Source organism: Strigops habroptila, chromosome 10 (assembly GCF_004027225.2).
Source record: "Strigops habroptila isolate Jane chromosome 10, bStrHab1.2.pri, whole genome shotgun sequence".
Classification (NCBI taxonomy): domain Eukaryota; kingdom Metazoa; phylum Chordata; class Aves; order Psittaciformes; family Psittacidae; genus Strigops; species Strigops habroptila.
In genome coordinates this window covers 43677913-43703612 of record NC_046359.1, presented here as the reverse complement: position 1 = coordinate 43703612, position 25700 = coordinate 43677913, and the positions used below count along the sequence as shown (strand labels likewise).

The following is a 25700-nucleotide window of genomic DNA, read 5'->3' as shown; positions in this document are numbered from 1 at the left end:
CATGTCTCACCCTGAGCTCTGTGTCAGTGCTTGCTGAGCCTCACAAGTGGACATGCAATGTTGCTATTGGGAGCTGGTGCAATGCAAACCGAACGGTCAAAGAAAAGATGAGGTGACAGATTTGGAATGATTTTACAGCTTTGCCTTGTGATTTCTGAATAGACCTTTGGTTATTAATTTTATGTAGTAAGTAAATCACAGTTAAACCCCTGTTTTTGCATGCATCAAGTGATATTAAGAATCTAGGTATTAACAGTTACCATTTGAATTGAAATAATTCAAAGTTTAAGGACTCAGAAAGGAGCATTGGACACTGGCTCCCTGCTTGAATAATAAAATCCTCACTTCTGGAAGAATCAATGATAAAAGCTCCCAAATACAAATTTGTTGTTCTGACAGTATCTATGGATTCTAATAACATGCACTGTGCCTGAATATGAGCAAGCAGCCCAATAATAATCATAGAACCACAGAATGGTTTGGGTTGGAAAGGACCTTAAGATCATCCAGTCCCAACCCCCTGCCACGGGCAGGGACACCTTCCACTAGAGCAGGTTGCTCCAAGCCCCTGTGTCCAACCTGGCCTTGAACACTGCCAGGGATGGGGCAGCCACAGCTTCTCTGGGCACCCTGTGCCAGCGCCTCAGCACCCTCCCAGGGAAGAGCTTCTGCCTTAGATCTAACCTGAACTTCCCCTGTTTCAGTTTGAACCCATCACCCCTTGCCCTGTCGCTCCAGTCCCTGATGCAGAGTCCCTCTCCGGCATCCTTGTAGCCCCCTTCAGACACTGGAAGCTGCTCTGAGGTTTCCATACCGCTTCTCTTCTCCAGGCTGAACAGCCCCAATGTTCTCAGCCTGTCTTCATATGGGAGGTGCTCTAGCCCTTGAGCATCCTCATGGCCTCCTCTGGGCCACAGACCATGCCTCCATTTGACCTCAGGTATATGAGCACCTTCAATAAGCAGTTGACAGAAAATCTGTGTCTAAAGCAAAACCTGACCCGAGGCAGCTACTGCACGTTGCACTCTCAGTGGACATGACACATTCATGCTTCACGATTGACCCGTTCTGTAAGCTACAACTCTAGCGCAGGGAAAAAAAGTACTGGAAACTAATAAAGCACCATCTAAAAAGAAACAAACTTAGGAATGCAATGAATGGTTTTCATTAATTCTCTCACATATGGTTTTTATTGCCAGTCTCTTATTGCTTTATAATAAGTAACAAGTGATTCATATACGGGGCTGCTATCACTGAAAACCAAACTCCAACATGGGATCTCAGTGCAAAAAAATTACCTTTTATCTTTATATTTATTATTATCTTTTATACCTTTTTATATTTATTACCTTTTATCTTTATATTTTATTCTTTATATTTTTTTATTCTTTTATTTTTTATATTTTAAAATAAGCTATGTCTTATTTATGTCTTATAATGCACTATGAGAGAATTGGCTGGGTGTTGCTAAGGTTATACTGGAAAGGATGGGAGGACCCTAGCAGTTACACTAAGAGGTGGTTACTCCTGTGGCAGTAAATACAATACAAAACCTAACACAGCCTTACACATACACACACTCAAAGCTGTCAAAAATACACTCCTTGGTCCATATAAAAACATAATCTTTGGAGGCTGAATCCTGCTAATTGCAACTGCACCCATGGCAAAGGCAGAACAGCGTTTTGCCACTATATGTGTTTCAAATGTTAGTAAATGCATTTTCCATGACAAGACTTTCTCTCCACCTCCCATACACGTGGGGCCACTGTTGTCTGCACCACATTTGTCTTTCATTCCCGTTGGGCTCAGAACCCACATGGTGGGTACCCATTCGCCAGTCTTTGAAAGCTCACATCTGCAGAGGAACACAACGGACAGCAGGGTACATACACATCAAGGCCACATAAGTTACAGGTACCAGGATGAGAGAACTGAAGGATGGCCCATTCTGGGCAGAACACGGACAATTGTAGAAGCACACTGGCAAGAATTAGTACTGAAGGTATTCAGCTGTATGCAGCTTGACTTTGTGAAAAGCTGTGTTTGGTAGAAAGGGGTTTTATATTTACTTCTTGCAAAGCTAAATTGCAGCTGGACATTAAGTCATTAGTTTGCTTTTTACAGGAACCACTGCTGCATGTATGTACTGTTCCACCACTGGTGTTAAGCAACCTGGCAAAAAGAAACATTTCTTCTCTGTACCTGATGCTCATGCATCCTCTTTCACCTCTCTAGTCTTTGAAGGATGCTTTTGGTAGTCATCAGAGTATTTCTAAATCTGTAACTGAATCTATGAATTAGAAAAGATGACACCAATTGAATACATGCTGATTTTGCCTTCACTACAACAATTTATATATTGACTTCCAAAAAAATTAGTGTTTTTTTCCTTTTAGAAAGAAAATCCAGAGGAGACCCAAAGTAATCAAACTGTGTATAATGTCATCTTGCTTACAGCACAGGATTTGGAGACTATAGATTGGTTAATGAGCAGCAAGAAAGCATGAGACAGAATATCTGTACATAGATCTATGTTGTGTACTGCATGCACTTGGGTTACATGCTTTAGTTTTGAAACTGCATGCTCCAGTACAGTGTGCAGGACATCAAAGCAGAGTAGTTTTGCAACACAAGAAGGGGATTTCTTTTGTCGTCATGTCCCACCATGTTCATAGACGGCTCCTTTTCCTGTCTGAACAAGCCAGCAGCAGCAGGTAGTCACAGAGTGCAAGATTCATCGGTCAAAGACATACACTTTACAAGAGACTCATTCTTCATTTGAGGAGCCTATATTAAAGCTTTCAGTCTCTGTTCATGTCTAATCAGTGTGTGTATGTTGTAATATTGGCAAGACAGAAAGCTGAGATAAAACAAATCTTTTAGTTGGCAGTTCTTCATAGTCTGGTATCTTAGGCAACAATGCAGGAATTCTAGAACCTTAACCGAACACACGTTCCTCTCTGAGGATATGATGTGTGTAGTAATTTAGTTTAGACTACCCCCAAATAATCCCCACATAGGCAATATACATATGTATATATGCTTCCATAGTAAGAAAGTTGAAATACTTATTCCAATGCTCAAAGTTTTGAAGAGATTATGCACTGATGCTCTGTGATGGTGAAAAGCCAAATAAAAGACCTGTGCAAGTGCTCAGTTAGAAAGCAACCAGAGGCATAGCTTAGTTCTTACCTTGGCTGTTTTTTTCACGAGTTGACATTTTTGCTGGTTATGGGACAGAAATAAAATATCTTAAAACTATTTCTAAAGTCTCACTCACTCATTCAGCTTGGATGAAGACTGGCACATAGGTCAAAACGTTACATTTCTGCTTTCAGAATTTCTCTCTATGCACATGCACGTAGAGAAAGGAAAAGGGTTATTCTTGTTTCACAGAAGTAAAAGGAATCCTCCCCCCCCCCCCATCTTTCCTAAAGCTCCAATGCGATGAGGCACTTTTCCATCATTTCAAAGATCCTTATACAGGTCTTGAGTAATATTTAGCCAGAGGAATTCTTGTAGTAAGTATGAATGCTATTTTAGCTCTCTATCCCTGTTTCATAAGCATTCGTTCCCATTTCAGTCAAAAGCAAAGCATTTCAGCTTCAGCCAGTATTTAGAAAGGAGTGTTTGTATTTACCTTGGCTGACGATGACATCTTTGTGCCTGAGGAAAAATACAAAATCATATTGTCAGTAAGATGTGACACACTTATCAAGCCAGTAGCATCTAGTTCTTACACATTATTGCATTTGGCAAGCTCATCAGACTCTGTGTATAGTGTAACTGTAGTATAGGATGCTAACGAACTATTCTTGGTCATCTCGATGCATTTTTACCCATAGATTATTTTATGCAGTTCGCTGTATCTTTTGAGTAACTTCAAGTCTTTGGCCCTCTGGCCCGGGTTCTTAAGAAGTGCTATGATAACAACACAATACAAAAAGATTTTAAAGATACATTATGCAGAGCATATTCCTTGTGCATGGAAAATTCCATTTGGAGAGAGCAAACGTGTAATACTCAAATGTTTTAAGCTGCCAAGCACCCTTGGGCCTGCATGCAAAGCATTTAACACCTGTCAAAAAGAAGCTGTCAGCACACACCACCACAAATTTTTCTAGGAATTAACCCTAATGAATACACGGATTAAATGTAAGCAAGTTGCAGTTTCATTTAAACCAGATCCATGCAGCATTACTGCATGTACAACACAAAGGAGTGCAGTTGAGATGTCTGTCTTCACCAGAACCAGGAGTGAACTACTCACAAAACCCTTCCATCTTTTATTTGAAGAGGGAAGAAAAATTCATTTCCAGCGTCACGGCTACTTCTTACCAGAAAACCACTCCTTGACAGCAGTATGTATTGCATCAACCCCCCTCTTGAACTCATTTGAAATCCAGCAGGAAGGTATGAGTGGCATCCAGTATTTTTAGCTGGATGGAGGTCAAATTTTTGTAACAGCGACAAAGGTCAAGCATATGCCTGAGGAAAATCATCTCTGGCTGTTGGGAGAATCACCCTGCACCACGCTGCCAAATGGAAAATGAAAGCTGGGTTCCCAGTCTTGCCTGCAAAACACTGGATGATGGGCTGCTGTGCGAATCCTCTTACTCTTTATGGCTTTATCAGGCTGATTTACAGCTCAATGCTGAGCTTACTAAACAAAGTTCATATCCTGGGCTGGTAGCACAAAGCACGTGTAAAACAGTTCTGTCCTGGGCCCATATTAGGGCTGAATCCTATTCTCTTGCACAAGACTTGGGTAACTTCAGGCAGATTAGGCCAACATTTCTCAATTGGGAATGATAAATGCAATATAACAATATGCCTTAGCACAATACTAACCAATTCTGTCAGAAACAGGACACATAGGATGTAAGAAATGAGTATTAATGTGTGCTCTTGAATGCAAAGAGTGCTTTTATTCTAAATCTGAGCAGAAGAACAAGGCACACAAACAATACAACACCCCGCCTTCAATTAGATGACAGTCCACAATTGGTAATGTTTGAAGCTTTGTTTTCTCCCAGATACTTTTAAGATACAACAGCTTCAAGTTATGAACAACTTTATTAATAATTACAATATAATTATTATAATAACTAATAATTAACCCTAATCCTTCTTCGTCCCTCTTTTCAACAAAAGATACTTGATTTTTTTTCTACATTAGAGACTGCAGAAGGGCAGCATTTAAAGTCTGTTAGAAAATAAGCAGAATCACAGGGAAATGAAACAAGATGCCTCTATTCTAACCATGCCTCAATCAATATACCAAAAAATAGGTCAATAAAAGTAAAATTCATTTTTTATTATTAGGAAATGTGAAGCATATACCACATTGTGAAAGGTATTTTAGTAGCATAACAAAAACCAAGAAAAGAATCCTTTTAAGTAGAAATCAAGACAGAAGGTTTTTTCATTTCCAAGTATTATCCTAGCAGTCCCCTGCTCTCATCTGAATTGCCAAAGGGCTTTGAAATTCCAACAGTGAAAACCAATTATAAAAGGAAAATAAATGCTTGCAAAATACGTGAGCAATAATCCCTCACACACAGCACTTCACTGCTCTGCACAACTCTTCAGGCTAAGCAGAAAGCTTTCAGTAAATGTGCTGATATCCACACCCAAGATTAATTTAAGATGTTTTTTTTCTTCCCATTCCTCAGAAAGAAGGAATGCACTTACACTGCTCTTGACTCTAAGGTTGTATTTGACAGTCTTGGATGTAAGCTAAGGAGAGCACTACAGACACGATCAGAAAGAGACTGGAAATCAGTCTGAAAGACCCGAAGGGTTTTATTTGTGATAGCGGGAGGAATCTCAGGGAGTTCACAGCCTTGGACCAGTTAATGGCTATTGGAATGAAGACTAATGAGCAGATGCGTGAAGTCTGCAGATGACATCAAGCTTTGAGAAGCTCCCAGCACACTGAGGAGATCTCAGCAAACCAAAGAGGAGTCAGTCAGAAAGTCAATACAACAAGTTCAACAAATCCAGCAAAATTTCAACAAGGTCAAACGGAGATACTACATGTGTGACTATGAATTGAGAATCCCAACTGGCAAAGAGAGTTAAGAACAAGAAGTCAGTCACAAAGGGGGTCAACAACACAGAGTTATAGCAAAAAGCAAACTCTTGGCCTTATGCTGACAGGAACAGAAGTAACTATTTCATGCCACTCATCCCCAGTGAGGCCTCCACTGATAAAACCTGCTACCGAAGAAGGTCACGAGAGGAACAATGTGCTACAGCACATCACCCACTAAAGGGGGAACTGAAAAGAAGATCCCTGCCTGTTACGTAGAACCTGCAAGCAGGAACCCATTAAACAGTTAATTTGAGAAAGCTACATGAAGTCTTAAAAGTATATTCTTACAGTCTACTTTAGAAACACACATACTATGTCAAATTCAGTAAATTAACTTCAAGGAAATACACTTGCATTTTCAAATCAGTTTTCATTAGGGGGGAAAAAATATGGTTGGAAGCTTCACCACAGTGGCATTAAGCCATAAATCTTAAATCATAGTTCATAATTTCACTAATTCCAATGGGCACCATTAAAATATATTTACACTAAAATCCTGCATTCACAGTTAATAACAACTGTAAGATTCCACAGGCATGTGGAGTGCCACATAGGCAGGTTATGCAAGTAATTACTCCTGGTAAAAACAAAGATGCAAATGGTCTCGGCATATGCGTAAGTTCACTAAAATGAAGCAATTTTATACATATAATCATTTATATATTTAACATTTTGACTCTAAAGTTCACTTGCTTTTACCTACCAAACTGATACATACTTATCCGCATTCTTTGCCACTTTTGATATTAATTTAGATGTTGATGCTACTCTCAGCAGCTTGTTCCGACTGTCGTCTGAGCTCTCCCAAGCACTGTGAGGTTTTTCAGCAGTCAGGGATTTCTTTATGCTAGAAGAAACAGAAATACATGTAAAAATGACAAGCTAGTAAGACAAGAGCAAGTGGAACTGATATGAAACGGACAGATGAAGCAGCAGGAGACAAAAGCAGAGCTAGGTCTTCCTTCAAGCTGAAGCGTGAAACAGGGAGAAAAGGTTAGTCAAAAAGTTCTAACTGGATGAATGAAAACAACTGATCAAGACAGTTGCCAAATATTTTATCCATTCCTTTCCATTTTCAACTGCTCTTACACAAAGACTTGAACAAAATAACTCTGTGCTTCATTACTACATTGCTAAGAAATTACTAAACTAGAAAAAAATGAGGCTAACTTAAAGAATAAATTAGAAAAAAAGTCACTGAAGAAGGTAACGAAGAAAAGATTTTTTTTTTCCCTTGATTAACTGTTCACCAGCTGTAACACACTGATTTCTGAGGCAGAACAGTTCCATCAGCTCAGTTTCCTCAGGCTCTTTTGCAGATCCTACATTCTAAACCACATTACTGGCTTTAAGCTTTTTGAAACAAATATCTGCAAACTTCTTGCATGAATCAGGCAAACCAGGTTTGGCCCAATACTACAGATGATTAAATCCATGAATGTGGATTCCAACATTCAGCAATCTTGTTGTAGCCAATTGACACTAATGGGAGCCTGCAAGTTTTGTAGTGACGAACTTTCACACACACTTTAATTATGGAAAACACAGTCAAAAGTGAGCAAGCCCAAATGATTCTTCAAGTCTGCATATGTCCTGCCAACAGTATCCTACTTCATCCCGTCAGAAATACTTTTTGCAGGAGTAAGTCCTGAGCTGCAATCTTAGAAATGGCAAGCTCCTTCCACAGCACCACAAGAGGCTGAAAGGTCCTGCAACAAACCAGTTAATCACATCAAGTTAAACCAGGAGGAGATTGAATAAGGCATTTATTTTTTTCCCCACACTGCAAAAGATTAGTAAGCAAGACTCCAGACAAACATCTTCACAGTGAGATACCAGGCAGGAGAGCAACAGGCCGCGAGTTCAGCTTCAGACAACTCGAGAGTGTGTGCAAGACACGCAGACAGAGCCTTTATGGAGTGTTACAACATGCACCAGTCAAGAGAAGGCTTCAATATTTATCAGAGCTGTGAATTCGAGCAATGAGAGACAACAATCTTGTGAACTACTGCAAGTTTCAGAAGAAGAAATGGCTTTTATTTAAGAGCTTGAGGCTCCTATAAGCAAAACAGTAAAAGAGAATTTTACACCTTCCAAAAAGTTGACAGTGAACCAAAAGAAGAAAAAACACAACAGAGTGATCTGTAGCGTTCTGAAGCTCAGAAGTAATCACCCAAATCCTAAAATCAGTTCCCTTGACTTTAAAAAGCCACTAAAAAGTGTAACTTTTCAGCACCTAATTCCCACTGAGTGGGAACTTGGAGGCGACCCTAATACACTTCTATGTTCACTCAAGCAGTTCTATGATTTGGGCATAAAACCAGAACTTCACTCATGTAAAGAATCAGAACCAAAGTGAGCCACCCCGCAACCTAGCAGGGACTGAAAAGGGAAGTGCTGCAAACAAAAAGCCAAATGCAGCCACTTTACTGAGTAATTTGAGAGGAAAAACTCCCAATGAGTTGCAATGATACTAGTATTTAACAACTGCTGTTACAAGAGGTAGCAAATGGGCATGTGAAAAATACACTCCACAATTCAGCTATGCCAGCAAAACTTAGGGAGCGTATTTTGTAAAGGATCAAGTCAGAGTTGTCATTCAGTATTTTGTATTTTATAATAATGCCTGATTAGAGGGTTTCAATCACAGAAAACAATCCCCCCCCCCCCCAGTAATCTTAAAGATTTACTCATGAATTCATTTGTACACAACTGCTCTGATGCAACGCATGTTGAATGCATCTCCTTTAACCCAAAAAATACCAGTCATTCACTTGCTCATCAGGTTGGAAAAATTTCACATGACTTGTTGTCAGATATGAGCTCAGCATCATTACAATCACTTTCTCATTCTGTACGGTGGTATTGTGAAAACCTTTTAGCTGGAGCAGAATTCTTGCTTTCTTGAGTTTGCCTGTGTGTTTGGAGAGGCTGGGAGGAGGGCTGGGGAGAAGGTGATGCTTGAGTTTGTGGACTCTGATCATTAGAATGAGATTCCTCTTTTTTTTCTTTCTGTCCTGGAGGTTTTTCCTTCTTTTTTTCTGTACCGCTGTAAAATAAAGTATAACACAGGGGGAAGGAAAAAACAAAACAAGCAAATAAATTAAAAAGGTGAGAGAAGAAGCTGTCTGTGAAAAGACGGGAGAAGCATATAACAACTTACTATATATAATCACCGAAAGAACACTTCGATTATATCTCTTCAGGCTAAGTGTTTTGCTGAAATAAGATTTATTCACAAGCTCCCAAAATAAAGAAGGGGAGGGAGGCATGGAAGGGTATATCTTGATTTTTACTGCGCAGTTGTACTAAGTTTACTTTGATTTTAAAATGGGTACAACTTTGATTTGAATATGCAGGTTCTTCTTACAAAGAACTTCTTTAAGGCCAGGCTGGGTGTAGTTCTGGGCAACCTGATCTAAGTGAAAATGTCCCTGCTCATTGCAGAAGGTAAGACTAGATGTGTTTTGAAGGTTCCTTCCAGCCCAAACAATTCTGTGCTTCTATGTGCTTCATTTGCAGGTGCTTCTACACAAGTTGATGCACCACAAGTCTGCCATCCCTCAGAGAAAAACCATACTCTGGTTCAGGTCATGGACTACCTTTCCATGCTGCCAGCCAAGGCTTAGTGCAAGCGAAAGGCAGGAGTGTGACTTGCACTCTCTCTGATTAGCTGAAGCCTGCCATGAACCTGTACCTCTCTCTGTATTTCTGGATATGCTTGGTACCACTTCTCTTTTCACTGTCACCAAAGAGAGAAATGTTGTTGCTGGCCCCTGGCTGTACCAGAGTTCAAAGGAAAACATCATTGAAAACTCATCACTGTTTGCATCTGTAGCCGACTAACACCAGCTGTCCTGACGCTTCTTTAATGCCTTTGGGAAATAGCTGAACATACATCTTTAGTTTCATAGTGCTGTGTTTATTAGGTTAACATTTAAAACAGCTTTAAATACATGTCATTAACAACCTGAAATTCATTAAGAATCTAACCAAAGGGCCACTAAGTGAACAGAAAGATTCATTAAAAGGTTCTTCTATGCAATAGCATGCTTTGCAATATACTGAAGCACACAAACCTGCAAGAGAAGATTATTCTGTAACACACGGCCTAATTCTTTTATTTAAGATTAAAACCCCATCTTCCAATAAATATCTCAGTGAACAAATAAAGCAAGATACAAACACTAGCTAAAAAGAAAAATACCAACACAAGAATTAACCTGCAAAGTAAAGAAATACTATCTTTCTGATGGGGAAAATCCATATTTCTACTCCCTCGCACTAAATCCCTGCTGAGCCATTGTATAATCTTCATTATTTGTGTTTCCATTTACCTTTCCCCGCCAAAACACTGAATATCAGGAAGACAATACTCAAATAAATGAAATAAAAATGGGCCCCAATTTTAATGTAACATTCACAGGACCCTCTTTTTGTTTCATTTGTTATTTCACTTAAAGTGTATCATCTAACACCACCGAGACAGAGCCCTCAATGCTTATTCGAGTTCAACTTGTCTAAATGCTTCCAAAGCAGCACTGAAGAACAGGTCAAAACATGAAAAACAATATAAACCTCAAAATACATTTGTAAAGGATCACTCAGGGTTTCTTCTGTAAACCTGTGGAAAATGGCAATATAACCCACTGAAGTTCAATCTGCTTTTCTGAACAACAGATGAAAATAAATCAGAGCTTTCACGTTTCTTGAGGACATCTGTTAGGATCAAACAGAAAAAAGCTTAAAGGGGTTTGGTTAACAATTTATAGCCAGTAGTCCCTTCTTAACTAGAAACATTCAAATGATGCTTCCTTAATCAGAAGACTTAGCTTGCACTGCAAGCACACGATGCAATCTTGAATCTTTTTGCAGTCTATGGCAAGAAACGCAGTATAGCAACATTAATGCTCAGAATTTCTTGTCGTTAAACAAGTGTCTATTCCTACTCCAACAGGTACGCTCCTAGACCTCTGCATGCACTCTCTCATAAATGCCAGTTTCTCACAACAAAGTTCTTCTACTAGGACAAAGGTTTTTGGTTTGTTTGGGAGTTTGTTTTTAAGAATTCATCTTTCAGGAAGACATGCTTCCAATCTTCCCTTTCCCTCTACTTCAGGATTTCAAAATGTCTAATAGTAAAAGAGATGAGCGAAGCAGCAGGAAAGAGAACACACAGACAGAATGAATTCTGCATCTCCAGCCTGCAAGTCTAGAAACAATGATCCTACCTGGCCAGAACAACGGCTCACCTGGCACCATGATCTGTCTCTGATGATAGCATGACAGAGTTCACCAGTAAGGTCATTATCTGCAGTCCCCTTCCCCACCCTTTTTGTACTATCCTGTTCACAGTGACAATCCTGGAATTCACCTCTGTGCTTTCCAGCAAGCTCAGGTGAGTGCCACCTGCTGACAGCAGCGTACCATCTAATTCACCAATTCAGTCTCAGATTCTCTGCGTTCTTACCCAAACTCATTTAGCTGATCTGATCCATCTCCTAGAAAAAACAGGTTCAGTGTGGGAATCTCTTCAATGTCCTACCGAGCTTGTCAGCTGGGGACTGTCTGGTTCACACCTTAGCCACTAGGTTCACCCCTTGACTTCTGAGCTGGGCCATGAGAATCACTGGACCACTCTGGTTCCTCTTTGAGTTGCAACACAAGGTACACTTTGGGTTCCAACACAGTGCTTTTATCTACCACCAGCTTGCAAGTGGGCTGCTTTTTCCGACTGCTGTTTTAATTTGAAAGTAAATTATGTAGATGTGGGGCAGCCTGAGTATCTTCGTGTTGAATTTCTTTGGTTTGCTCACTTCTGCTGAAAGTTCAGCTTAATTGTATTATGACTGACTATTACACAGTGGTTGTCCCACTAATACCTCTTTAACTAGGTCTTGTGCAACAAATGAAACCAAATCAAACCCAGCACCTTTTCTTGTGGATTTCTAAAGAGTAGTAGTTCTGGGAAGCAGCCATTTAATGCATCTGAAAGTTCTTTCCAAATCCCAGCCGATGAAGGATTTCTTCAGTCTACATGTGAGAAGTTGTGAGCTATTACTACCTGTCTTAATTTTGCAGATTCTCTAATTTCACTTAGCACAATGTTTCATCCTCTGGACCACAACACATTGGCAGCTACTGTGGAGGATGGTCATTCTGGAACATGAAGACTATTCTTAACCAGAAGTTGTTTTCAGAAGAATGTTTAGTCCTAAGGAAAACCATCAAACAGGTCTCTGTGACAGTCACCTGCAGTACAAACCTGTTTCCAACTCTGGTGATATACAATGTATGCAGCGCGGTTTTTGTTCTGAGTGTTCCAACACCGCTATCACACAAGTCATTTCCAGATTATAGGACTGAAATTTTCCCAGAATGTAGGTGACTTCACCTCTGTCAATGGGACATCATTTACCTGTTGTTTGTGGTCCATTCCTGGGCTCTGGCTTTAGCAACAGCTGGTATTTTAGCATATCTTTGTTGAAAGGAGACATGCTGCTGCTGAGCCATCAGATCATCTCCATGATCTCAGTAGTCAGGTTGGTAGAACAAGGATTAAACAGTCCAGGAAACTGTTTCTTCTTAGAAGAAATTCTCAGAGATGGCAGTCTACAGTGGCAAAGGCCCCAGACATATACAATATTAAGACCGCATGAAACACAGACACTCAACTTCAACACAGTAACAGTTTGGGCACGAGTAGGCCTTTTGTTATTCGTGACTAGATGTATGGCTACATATATTGAAAAGCCATAGGCAGGCTATGGGGCCTGTTTGGTAACTAAAGCGTAATTCTACATCAAAAGATGACCATGTCCACCTCCAGCCTGAAGAAAAGTCTGGAGCAGTTGGAGTGAAGCATCCCATGACCAGCAGATATTCTCCTTTGGCCTCCCTCCTTTTCACTGTGACAAGTCTTAGAAACAGACACATTCACCCTAACTTTGTCAAGTGAAGGAGACTGCTCCTGACATTCACTTGCATTTCTACCAGGAACACTATTTGGTACTGAACAGTTTCGCTGTTATTAAAAACCCACATCCACAAAGCCTGAGATCAGGTATTTTCTTTCACCTTTCTTGACCTGTTACTTTTACAAAAGGGCAAGTCTATTTTCTTCCAAATAACAAACAAATTCCATGGAAGAATGCATAAAGACAGGAGAGTGAAAGGAACTGCCGGAAAGATAACCAGAGAGAGATGTAGGCCTTCCTAAAACGAGCCTTGAAGAAGGGAGTCATGTATTTTCAGCTTGACTGGAAGCACCAAAACATGCCCTGGACAGTTATTTGGGGACCCAGGGAGAGCTGCCCTCTGCATGTTAAGGTTTTCCTCTTTTGGCCTATGCAGGTCTCCTTTTAGAGACCATAACTCAGATGAAAGGGATGCTGGCTACTCCACTCTGCTTTTCTTCTGTAGTTAGGTGTTGAGCAGCCAATGAATCAAGAAGGTGATTTAGCACAAAGGCAAGCTGAACGCCACGTGAACTGGACTGGCTCTCATCAAAGTGCCAAGAGACACAGGGCTAAGATTAATGGAAAAGTGCTAACTAAGGAATACCTTTTGCAGGAATGTCTCTTGTCCCAGTGCCTGTCACACTAGCAATAGAGACATACAGTGATCAGTTCCTGATTTATTGCTGAAAAGTAAACATAAGGAGTCAACAAAAAGGAAGATATGCAATGTGACACAGTGAAGAGCGAAGAGCAAGGCATTACCCTTGCTTTCCAAATTCCAAAGGGCACTAAAGCTTCTTTGGGCTAGCCCTCATGCAGTTTATATTTGCATGCAGCATTTTTATTCCCTGAAGTATATCACTTGCCTGCGTTGTTGTATAGCGCAGTAGAAGATAAACACACTAGAAGATAAACCAACCACTGGAGTTACCAGAGTACTCTACAGAGGCCAAGAATTTGTTCCCATAATTCACCACAGTTACACATTAGAGTATTCTTTGCCCTGTGGCTGAGAACATCTGGCAGCCTGTTCTTCCCAACAAGTAGGAATAAGTGCAAAACCTACTGGTTAAAGAAGGCATGCACTCACTAACAGACCCACAGAATAAGTAGTTATACAAACACCGTGTTTACTATGCGCAACTGAAAGCATGACATAGAGGGGGAAAAAGGCTATTGTTTGGTTCTTAGCTCATTTAACTTATAAATACGCAAACAGTGTTATTTCTATACACTTGAGATCCAATACAGATATTCTTCATAAAGCCTAAGTAGCCATATTCTGGGTTAAGATTTCTATACAAAGTTGTAAACTTTTATCTTAACACAATTCACTATTGTTTCACAGCTCTTTTGCTATTGCCTACTATTTACGCTGCAGACAATGAAGTCAGTTTTGTCCGTTCATTTCCTTGGTAAAAGAATAAAGATGCAGATGAATACCAGAAGCAAAAATGTTCCATTTGTATTGGAAATATCTTTGCCTGTTCTGTCCCTTGCGCATTTTGGACACTGGACACTACAGAAATACTCTCCATTTAGGAACTTTTTAGAACCCTGCTGTAAGCTGCCCAATAACACGGTACAAGTCCAAAGTGTATTTGTGCCTTACCAGACTTGAGGAAGCTCTCCTGAGGGTCATGCAGAGGCAAAACTCTGTGGCTACATCAAGAGCAACAAACTCTTGCTCTGTTTGTTTAAAAACAATAATTGAAATGTTAATAACAAGCCAGTACCTTTTTGCAGCAGACGAAAGAGTTTCTTTTCTGGCAACAGAAACAGATGAACTGTGGCTTGTTTTCCTGCTTCCTGTACTCCCGTTGGTTATACAGGACATGGAGATAGCTTCTCGGAGGCTTGGCTGACCTAGGGAAGAAAAGAGTGAAGAACACACGGTTTTACAGCTGTATCCAAGGATCCATCTGAAAACCCAAAAGCTTTCAGATGTGGACCCAGCATCACATGGCAGCAGCCCCAGCACTCAGGACAGCCATCTAGCCTACATCCAGTGACATACGTTCATGAAATCCTTCACCTGGAGATGGGAGAGCTGGGATACTAAGACAGGCAAGAACCCTTTTTGATGGGAGCCAGTTTCTCTACTGTCATGCTGCCAGAAAATACTTCAATTCAGTGATGTGCACATCTCTTTCCGGTTGTGATCCACAGAGATACAGATTCTGGCTAGCCTTGGGAAGCTGGTTAGCTCCAACAGCTGTGGTACAGCAGACAACGGTTATTCCAACTCTGTTGTCCAAAACCATCACAGCTCAGATAATACCACATGAAGTTTCTTGTTTTCAGGTTATTTTTTTTCCTTTCACTAAAGAGGAAGGCGGTTGCAGACAGAAGCCCTCTCTGTACTTAAAGCATTAGTAAGTTATTTAAGGGTTGTGATTGTAAGGATTAAAAAAAATCAAGCTTTTCAACTGCCCCTTCCATCTTAAAAAGGTATCGACCCATGGTATAGGTTGATATATAACTATGGTATAAAGTTGCTGGTACAGTTCACTCCATGGAACATCTGCCACATGCAGTGACATGACAGAGTCCCTTGGGGGATAAATCAAGGCTGTATATGTGAAGAAGGCTGTTGTCTGTCAGATGCTCACTTCACTCATTGCAGAAGTTTGAAACTATGCAGTGAATGTGGGAGGGGACTGCAAGGAAGACGCGGGAGTGAAGGCTCTTCTATTTAAAGAGCTGAATGCTCTCCTGGCAATTGGCTCCCAGGTCTGACTCTGCCACAGCCCATCAGTGAAATACAAGGCACTTGACTCAGACCTGACATTTCACCCTTTCCCACTGTGTCTCTATCCTTTTTCTGCATGCCTGTCTTATTTCTAAGGTCTTACTCAGAAAAGAGCTCTGTCCCCCTGCCCCTTGAAGGCTAAACTTGTGCTTTTCCGCTCTGAAGCACCACATTCCCTGAAGAAATTCCTGGGCTAATCTCACATTAAGCATTCAAAAATCAACAGTCACTTTAGACCCCATCTCTGTGCCACATCCCCATTTAACAAACAGCAAGCTGTTACTGCATCTCATGGGGCCATGATGTCCAGTCACTCCGACTTCAGCAACAAGCATGAAGGACATGAGAGACAGGAAAATAACAGTTCTGTGTTCACGGCAGGCTTGGAATAGTGTGAGATAGATAAGGCATGAGGCCGCACATTGAAGATAAAAAAAGTGAGGAGTAAAAAAACAGTGGGGGAGAATTGACTGCTCTGCACACCGAGAGCAAACTCACACCAATGCTTCATTTGAACAATATCAGCATTTGGCCCATTTGTCACATTACACTCTATCAGGCAGGCTGAGAGGCAAATTAATTCTTACTTTAAGCAAGCACTTTACATATGAAATACACCCATCAAGGGCATATTGGATTTCAGAACTATGTGATGAAGGCAGAACCAGGCTGACCTGCGCTAACTTACAGTGCTTCAAATGCACCGAGCAGCATGTGACCACATCTGAAATTCAGATCAGGAAAGCCAAAAGGAGCAGGTGGAATATGCCAGGCAGAAATGAGAATAAAGGCGCTCTAAAGAAAGTAAAGCCACACTTAGAATCCCACACTGGTTTGGGTTGAAAAGGACCTTAAGATCATCCAGTTCCAATCCCTGCCACGGGCAGGGACACCTCACACTAGAGCAGGTTGCTCCAAGCCCCTGTGTCCAGCCTGGCCTTGAACACTGCCAGGGATGGGGCAGCCACAGCTTTTCTGGGCACCCTGTGCCAGCGCCTCAGCACCCTCACAGGGAAGAGCTTCTGCCTTAGATCTAACCTGAACTTCCCCTGTTTCAGTTTGAACCCATCACCCCTTGTCCTGTCGCTCCAGTCCCTGATGAAGAGTCCCTCTCCTGCATCCTTGTAGCCCCCTTCAGCCACTGGAAGCTGCTCTGAGGTCTCCACGCAGCTTCTCTTCTCCAGGCTGAACAGCCCCAATGTTCTCAGCCTGCCACTTAAATAAAAAAAGACTGCAAAGATCATTGTTCTTCCTAAATTCTGCATAAATCAACCTAGCGTGATCCCTTCCAACTGCTGGTACTTCAAGACCATTTTATTTGCAACATACACATTTGGAACACAGACTTTACTTTAAAAATTAAGATACTGTACAAAACCTTGAAAGCTCAAGTGATTTGTACCCCTTTGCAACTCAGATGCAAGAACAAAAGCGCATAAGCTTAAAAAGCATTTTTAGTATTAGAAGCCTACAAATAAGCTTCTTTTCAGTGACAGAGGAAATCATCTTCTTTGCGGAGATGCATAATATCAAGGCCTATGATTCACTCCTGAACTGTGGATGACCTTAACATCTCCATCTGCTCATCGTAATAGATCAATGCCTCTCCAACCAGCATTAGCACAGCTTTCCAGAAACACAGATCAGGAGACACAGCAGCAGTAGTTACCAGTACAGTGGCGAAAGCATTCAGCGGGGAGTGTAAAGAACAACGATGCTACAGACACATTATGGGAAGTTAATAAGGTGGGGAACAAACTGCTCAGTTTTGTCAAGCAAGAAACACATCACTATTTTCTTCGCTGACAACATCTAGAATAATTCCCCCTACTTGTTATGAAAAGTGTCAGTTCCTGCTTACATCCAAGGACAAAACAGATTATGGATAAGACTGTACATCACTGCATGCTCATGGCAGAAACGTGCGCTCCTCCACAAGGAATGCAAGAATGATAAAGAAAAGGATGCATATGGCAGGTTTGGGGTTATTTGGTTTTCAGTAAAGCAGATGTTGATGGTAGATCTGCAGAGTACTTCCTCATTTCAACATATGGCATGCAAAACTAAGGTGGAGATGAAGGTTTCTGAATCAAAGTAAAAACAAGTTTTGTAAAATGACTAACGAATTACACATAACTCTTGAATCATTCATTTCTTGAACAAGTAACTGCAACATTTGGACCCAGACCAAAACATCAATATCTAGGAAGAACTGCATTGACAGACTTTTCTCACGTGTCAAACATACACCGGGCTTTCTTACACTCCAGAACCAAATCCTGGTCAGTCACAGTTGAGCATGCCACACTCTATGTGCAATGAAACATAAAAAACAACTGCCAGGTCAGTTTTAATATCATGGATAAGAGCTTATATCCTACCTCTACCATAAGCATTTTCCTCTCTACACTTGTATTTACTGATTAGACAACCTAATCATGTGCATAGTTATTAGAGCAATTCTGCACATGAAAGCATGGTAAGACTAACACCACAAGTGCAAGTCTATTTCATGCTTTCATTAATGAAGCTTGCTGACCACCTGAAGCCAATTCTTGTTAATACAAACCAAAATGACTTAATGTTAGTGAAATGAAACCATTGCAACGAAAATGACATCGGAAATGCTCTGCCTGCATTAACGCAGTAAGATGGAGTTTGATGCAAAACACTACTTGGGATTTTTACAACTGAAGAAACATGCTATTTCCCAAGAGAGAAGGGAGCAGGAAAGGAAAACTCTCCAGATTCCTATTATAAAAATACCCTGCACTTCAGTACAGAGCTGCTTTTGCACGTCCCCAGGATCACTGCTTTAAGTAACTAAACCGCCTCTTGGTCTGAGGCAGCCTCTCTGGAAACTGCCATCCACTGCTTCACTTTCCCTCTCTGCGAGCTCAATTTGCATAAGAGTTATTTGATATCAATTCTTGTCCAAGCAATAGGAAATGTTCCTCCAAAGGTTTAACCTGTGACAAGCCTCCTCACTACTTCTAGGTTCAGAAAAAGGACACGAACTCTCCACTTCCCTACAGGCAGACATCAGAGGTACTTTTGGTAGACGGGCACTTCTTCAGGCAAGAGCTCATGCCCCAGCGATCTGATTAGTCTGAGGTGTTTTATTGGTGCCATTGTGTGCCACAAACTTGCCTCTGCACCCCGAGCCTGAGGGATGGATTCTCCTGTTACGCACATTTTGACACCCTGGAAGATTGCAATAGGTTTTCCAGGCACCAGCTGTGAGCCAATCTATCTTGCTGGCCGCCACAAGTACCAGACTGCTTTACGCTTTCCTTTCCTCTGGGATCCAGGTAATCTTTGGGTTTGGAACTTTTTGTGAGTGCTAACAGCATCAATCATGCAGCCACAGCAGAGACATGCGGCAACAAGAGCACAGAGCAGCCAAAAGCAAAGACTTTCCCACCAAAGAAATTCTTCTTATCAAGCCATCTATTGAAAGAAAAGAAAGAGAGAAAGAAAGATAGAAAGGAAAAAGAAAACAAACCAAACCAACCCCACACACGCACCCACACATTACAACCCCCTCTACCCTGCAGCTGCTGGAAACCTTTTTCCTAATCAAGCTCTTCCACATTTCTAATCCTCAGGTCCTGTTTTGGAGCTGTTAAGTTTCTCCTTTGTGTAGTTTCTCCTCAACTGTGCACAGAGATGGAGAGGTACCATCGTGGCCTTTTTAGTTTGAAAAGATTTTCGCCCTTTAGAATGACTTTGCATTGAGAAATACTAAACAGGAAAACAAGCCACACACGAACACACTCCCAGCCTGCTCTCCACTACGCAGTAACAGACAAGTGTTAATTCTGTTGCAACCCCTACTAAAGGTATTTCCCTCATAGAGTATCTCCACTTCATGCTTTAACTAGGAGGCACTACAGTGGCTAAAAAAATCTCACCCTTTATATCTCATACAGTTTGCAAATCACAGAGACAACATCATAGGTAGTAACCTCCTGCATGACAGCCCATGGGTTTGAAATACAAATCTACCCATGCCCATGTGAATTTTTCCACTGAAGACATGCCTAAATTCAAAATAAGCATGCACAGAAATTTAGGAGAAAAGAAAACCCAGACTACAAGGATAATGCAAAGAAGTTATTTTCACCTATGGTTGAGTCAATCAATCTACAATAAAAGGGTAAGTAAAATCAGGACAGAACGAGCTCACCAGATACGCAATGCAGACGAACTAACACAAAGGATGAAGAGACCTCTTTCTGCACTACGTTGAGCCATCAACTTCAGAATGAGAAAAATCAGTGAAAAAATGGTGGCGATTTGTCCCTTTCAGCACAATTCCTGGTCTGTTCACAACCCTTATTTTTAGCTTATGGAAAAGCTCTCTTCAAAGACACTGCTGGAGTGGCAACAAGAAAAAAACCAGAGGTTTCAGAAAACTCTTTTCAGCAGCAAGTAGGAAAGACTTGTTCAAACTGGGTTAGATATTGCCTCTTACTCAGATTAAAACTCTTCTGGTTGATGGGAAGATTCAAGATGGCCTTTTCTGGTCCTATGATTTGTGTAAGTTCAGTATATTTTAGAAGTACCTATCTCACTGTGTTGCAATCCTTCAAATGAAAACCATCTCAATGTACGCAGAGCCACAGCCACATCTATTCTCTTTACTCATTATTTCTGCCAGCACGTATTTAAGGGCTACTGGAGAGACAAATACTCTGTGAATCAAAGCCTCAGCAGTTCTTTTTCTTAAGAAAACCTACCTATAATATTTACCAGGAAACTGCAATTGTTGTAATGCAGAAATCCAGATTCTTAACAGGATCACAAACACCAAAAAGAGTTTAGGAGGAATACAATTACCTTTGCAGCAACCATGACATGACTAGTAAGAGCCTGTTACGTACCTGTACATTACTTCAAAGTAACAATTACTTCTTTGAGTATTATTTTTGTCTGACAATTCAGTTCTCTCTCCTGCCAACCCTGCTCATTCATGAAAAGAATCCCTTTCCCTTGTCAAAACATTTCAGCAGTTCTTTCTCTACTGAATGAACATAAGAGAAATCAAAAGTAGAACCTAAGGTAGTTCAAAAAGCTATGTACGAGCTTGATTTGAAATATTCATAAAAATATCTAAGTTTAAATCAGTGTTCACCTCAAGCTTCTTCATCAAGTCTAATTTTAGACTTATACAAAATTTCAGTGACTGTATACGAATGTTTTCTTTTGTGACATCTTTATACCAACTATATAGAGCTGATTTCATTATTAGTGAATTAATATATTATTAACAGTGAAGTTAATGTGTTGCCTGGTGGTGCTGGGTAACTGAACACGATGGGGACACATCCACCACAATTTAGATACAGTGCCAAATAGTTAGAACTCATTTAAGTTCAATATATTAGCTCATAGGTGTACATCTCTGACTCTGTCCCCATCTCTTTCCTCACAGTTACATGCTGTTGGCATTAACTGGTAGAGATGTAAAAGCCCAAAGCTGAAGATACTTAGATATTCCGCCCCCAATAAATAATTCATTTAGTTTTCACTGAATAAATCCACCTGGAGAACTTGGCATGGCCCCGAGACCCCCAGCGTCCCAGGAAGGAGACAGCTCCAAGGCATTCTGCAGAAGACACCAAGTTTACTCTGCCTGTGCATGGAGTTTGCTGGGTACTAGACAGCTCCAAGCCAATAGTCTTTAGCCATGTGTGCATATCCCAGCTCTTCTGCGTTTAAATGGGAAGGATAGGGTCCTATGTTGAACATGTTTTGCCCAGAGTTTTCCACTTGGATATTTTCTTCTTGTCATAACAGACATCAAGCAGCAAAGAGTGATTTAGTCACAATCCTTGCTAGAGCTCTATTTTACACACAGTTAGAGAAAGAAGTCTCAATCTTGATGAGACTGGAGCTGCATATTGAGTAGATAAGAGCTGCATTTATAAGCAGGGATGACAACTGTCTACCATTTAGCAAGCAAGACAGAATGGCAGGATTCCGAGCCCAAGCATCATCACTTCCTTCCATCCGGCAGAGAGACTGCAAAAACACTTCATTACGGAATCTGATCTCTCTGCCACATCTAAAATAATTCAAACTTCCAGCATTTTCATCTCTTGCATTTTCAGCCTGCACAACGCAGCCACCCAGACAAGCACAGGCTTTCATGTGCCAGTTCAGTGTTACACTGCTGGTGGGGTCATGGGTGTACTTCAAGGCTGAATATCAGGATCGAGCCCAGAGAACTCCAGGCTGCATGACTTGGTAGGGATATACATGCACTTACAGTGAATTACAACTGTGAATTATCTGAAATATGACCTAGCCTTGTATTTAATCATCTAGTTCCTTTAAACAACCCTAAATATTTCAAAGTTGCAATGTACAACTTATTAGCCACTAATCAAGAGATACTGCTGAGTGCTACAGGGCTACTTCTTGCAAGGAACCTACTGATGGTGGTGAACAGTAGATGAACAAAAACTATCTATATTCAGAAAGCTTCCTCCTTTGGTAGCAATGTGTTCTGGGCTATTTGTTTTACTTTTCATTTAGGAGCAAAGGGAAATGTAGCCTCTAATAAGCCTCTTCAATTGAATAACTTCTGGGTGAAGTCAAAGTTGAGATTCAGAACTGCCCATAAGTCCCAGAGCCCCTAGTGGCAGACTAAAGGCTGCAGCTGTAAAGTCTTTCACCATTTAAACAGGAACCTTTCAACAAGAAGGAAGGTAAATGTTCAGAGGTGTCAAGTAAACATGCAGGCAAACAGTCAAATTAACACGCATATTTCAGAGATCCATTAGCCATTTCAGAGATCAGAGCCATATACTATGAAGCCACTCTTAAAAAACTAAGTCCTCCAGCTCAAAACATACCCACCTTTGCAAATGAGACAGAAAAAGGAAACAAGAAGTGACCAACAGAGAACATTCTAAATTACATCATTTTAACTCTATAAAGAATTCACCAAATACGGGCTTACCTTTACTTGGTGCTGATTTTCTCACAGAAGCTACATGGTCTTCAGAGATAGCGAGACGCCTCAGCACATCAGCCAGCGCTGCTTTGAGCACAGTGATTTCATCTTCTTGTTGCTGCACTCTCAGCTCCAGGGCTGAAAGGCGGTCCTGGACATCAGACGTGCTCGCAGCTGAGATGCTGTCATCTGTACAGAGGGAAAACAGAGTAGAAGGAGGCATTTAACTGATGTGTTGTAAACAAAAAGCCACTGAAAACATGATGTGCTGCATGAGTATGTGTGTCCCACCATTCTGAAATACTGAAGGTGATCAAACAAACACGTTCAGGCAAAGAAGGAATGGATATTATGTTAAACACGTCAAATCAATGCTTCAAGACAAAAATGTTATTAATCACTGGCTATGACAGAAGGCTTAAGGAGCGTGGCTCTATTACAGTTACAAGAGGCAATGTGCTTTCTGTTGAAATAGTGCTTACCAGTAGAAGGAAGACCAGAATTCAGCTTATTTCAATAGCCAAGTGAATGAACGAAAAATGTTTAACTGTGGTAAAGTTTCACCATATATTCTGTTGGATCTGTTGAAGAATTTTCGTTATGATACTTTAATATTAAAGCAAGTTGTAAAGTTAAATAAATAACTATATAAAGCCACAGTTTGACTATACAAGTATTGCTAGCCGTGACCTAATTGCATCAAGTGGCAACCTCAATTTCAATGGTCTGGATCAGAGTTCTCAATTTCACTTCCTTTTCTTCAGCTTTCTTCACATCACCACCCTGGACGTGCCAAAAGCCCCATGACATTAGAACATTTGGCCTGAAGTGAACAGAAAATAAATAGGCTACAAAAAGGTTCCAAAAATCTGTTTGGCCACACAAAGCTAGATTAGCACTGAAGACATAATCCAGCCAAATCTATTCTTCAGTGGTAAAAAGGAAATCACAGCTTCTGCATACTCCTTGCCTTTGACAGTTCTTTGCATTATTTCTGCCAAGCCAAAACAACACATAACAGATCCTTTTTATTTGGGTGTTCCAATAAATTTCCAGGGAATTTACACTGAAGGGTAAATAGTTGGTATTATTACTGTGATCATATACAAGCTAAACTTCAGCTCACTAATCTTATGAAGAACTACCAAGGGGTGGAGGGAAAGAAGTTAATATAAGCAACAACCCTAAAACTCTGTTTTTCACTAAAAAAAAAAAAAAAAAGCCTTAATCATTGAGATACTTGCATGAGGGCACTCTTCAAATAGATGTAAGTAAAAGAAACACTGAGCCAAAACTCCTCCAGTGAATTAAATATGAAAGACATTAAGGAATTTAACGCCAACTTCCATTCAGGTAAAACATGATACTACTCAAGGACCAAGAACTGAACTGACCAAAATGAAAAGTCACAGTCATATTTTCACAATGCTAGCAAAATTCCTACAAGGGATTAGTAAACCCCCCTAATATTAGTAGTGAAATGTATTCACAGTTATTATTAAACTGAAAGGAACAGTTAAGATTTCACTGATAAAACAACTGCTACAAGAAAGCAGTTTTGCATATGAATTTTAATTCACTATTTGGTGAAACCAGAAGCAGAAGTGTATCATTTTATGGTTAATACTATATTCATTCAGGCTAATACATAAAGAGAAGTGCAGAGGAATTCATAAGGCATGGAATGAGACTGGGATCTGGAGACAACAGAGCAGAACAGTGCTGAGCAAAATGCCCTTAATGTCCCCAGCCATAACTGCACTTTCTGCATGCATAAAGACACAGTAATGTCTCTACAGCCCAGCATAGCCAGTGCTCTCCCAGTAGTACTTTACACATCCAGCCCAGTGGCATCTACCCCAGGGTGAGAAGCACTGTGTAACATTCTTTTATTAAAGCCCTAACTTTCAATACAAACCCCCACTTGTTTTAAGGAGGTAGTACAAGTTCCTACAAGTACTGAGGAGCATATAAAAAGGAACTAAGGTAAAGGTACATTAATTAGTGAAGAAAAGCTTTCCTTCAGGGAAGTAAATGGTATTTTAGAAGTGACACGTAATTCATACTTTTGCTATCCTTACAATATTAGCCTTTGAACACACGCAATGGACCAGTCAAAATGAATGCTGCAGAAAACAATGACAATTCTTTTCCAACTATTATAACATCTAATCTTTATAACTCATCTGACAGTGGGCAGCAGTGCAAAGAACTCCTGCAAGGTTTTACAAAGGATAAACGATGGATAAATCCTCAGGCTGGATAAATATCGACAGATCACTATAAAACACTTGTAAAAGGAGCACGTAGCTATGTCAAATCATCATTTCAGAAGCCAGACATTAGTTACCTGTGTGGAGTCCAAATAATGGGAATTACCAAATCAGGAAAGGCTCCAGTGTTGACGGTCCCTCTGCTGAGCACAGATGCAAATGCTCTGCCTGATGTGGGTATCCTTTTCCCCACCAACTACTAACAGAGACTAGACTGCTTCTGCTGAACCCCAGCACCCCAAAAAGGAGACATATTAGATGGCTCCTGCAGCTCCCAAAGCCACAGTTATGTCACTAATGACAAACTTCAAAGGGGAACAGGAGATCATCTCGTTCTGCCCTGTAAGGCTGAGCTGCAATGCTTTGACCTCCTCAACATATCAAATGAGACGGATGAGGAGTTGGTCAATGTTCACCTCTGTGACCTGTGCCATGGAGAGGTAGAAGGAAAACTCAACTTCATCCCAAGAGCTTGTCAGAAGGTCTAGCTATATTAATGAGGCATGAGTAGGCAACCAAGAAACAGGCAAAGCAACAGGCTGTGTGTGTACAATGGGAAAATAGAGGTTTCAAACCATCAGTAGCTGTTGTGCACTGCAGAGAGGGCACATGAGACACAGCAACTGACAGAAGCTCGATAGCAAGAAGATGG

At 40.7% G+C, this 25700-nt stretch overlaps 1 protein-coding gene across 8 annotated transcripts in view; it reads right to left on the bottom strand.

The window, feature by feature from the left end:
- EML4 (EMAP like 4) overlaps nucleotides 1–25700 on the bottom strand; it is a 149574-nt gene that overhangs the window by 45412 nt on the left and 78462 nt on the right. For 2 of the 8 annotated variants that reach the window (XM_030499321.1, XM_030499319.1), the window contains exons 2-7: nucleotides 22782–22964; nucleotides 14796–14925; nucleotides 8976–9149; nucleotides 6819–6947; nucleotides 3644–3669; nucleotides 3196–3228 (exon numbers count right to left, since the gene is read on the bottom strand). In XM_030499321.1, the coding sequence (XP_030355181.1) occupies nucleotides 3196–3228; nucleotides 3644–3669; nucleotides 6819–6947; nucleotides 8976–9149; nucleotides 14796–14925; nucleotides 22782–22964 (675 nt within the window). The other 6 variants (XM_030499324.1, XM_030499322.1, XM_030499320.1 and 3 more) reach the window with 5 other exon arrangements.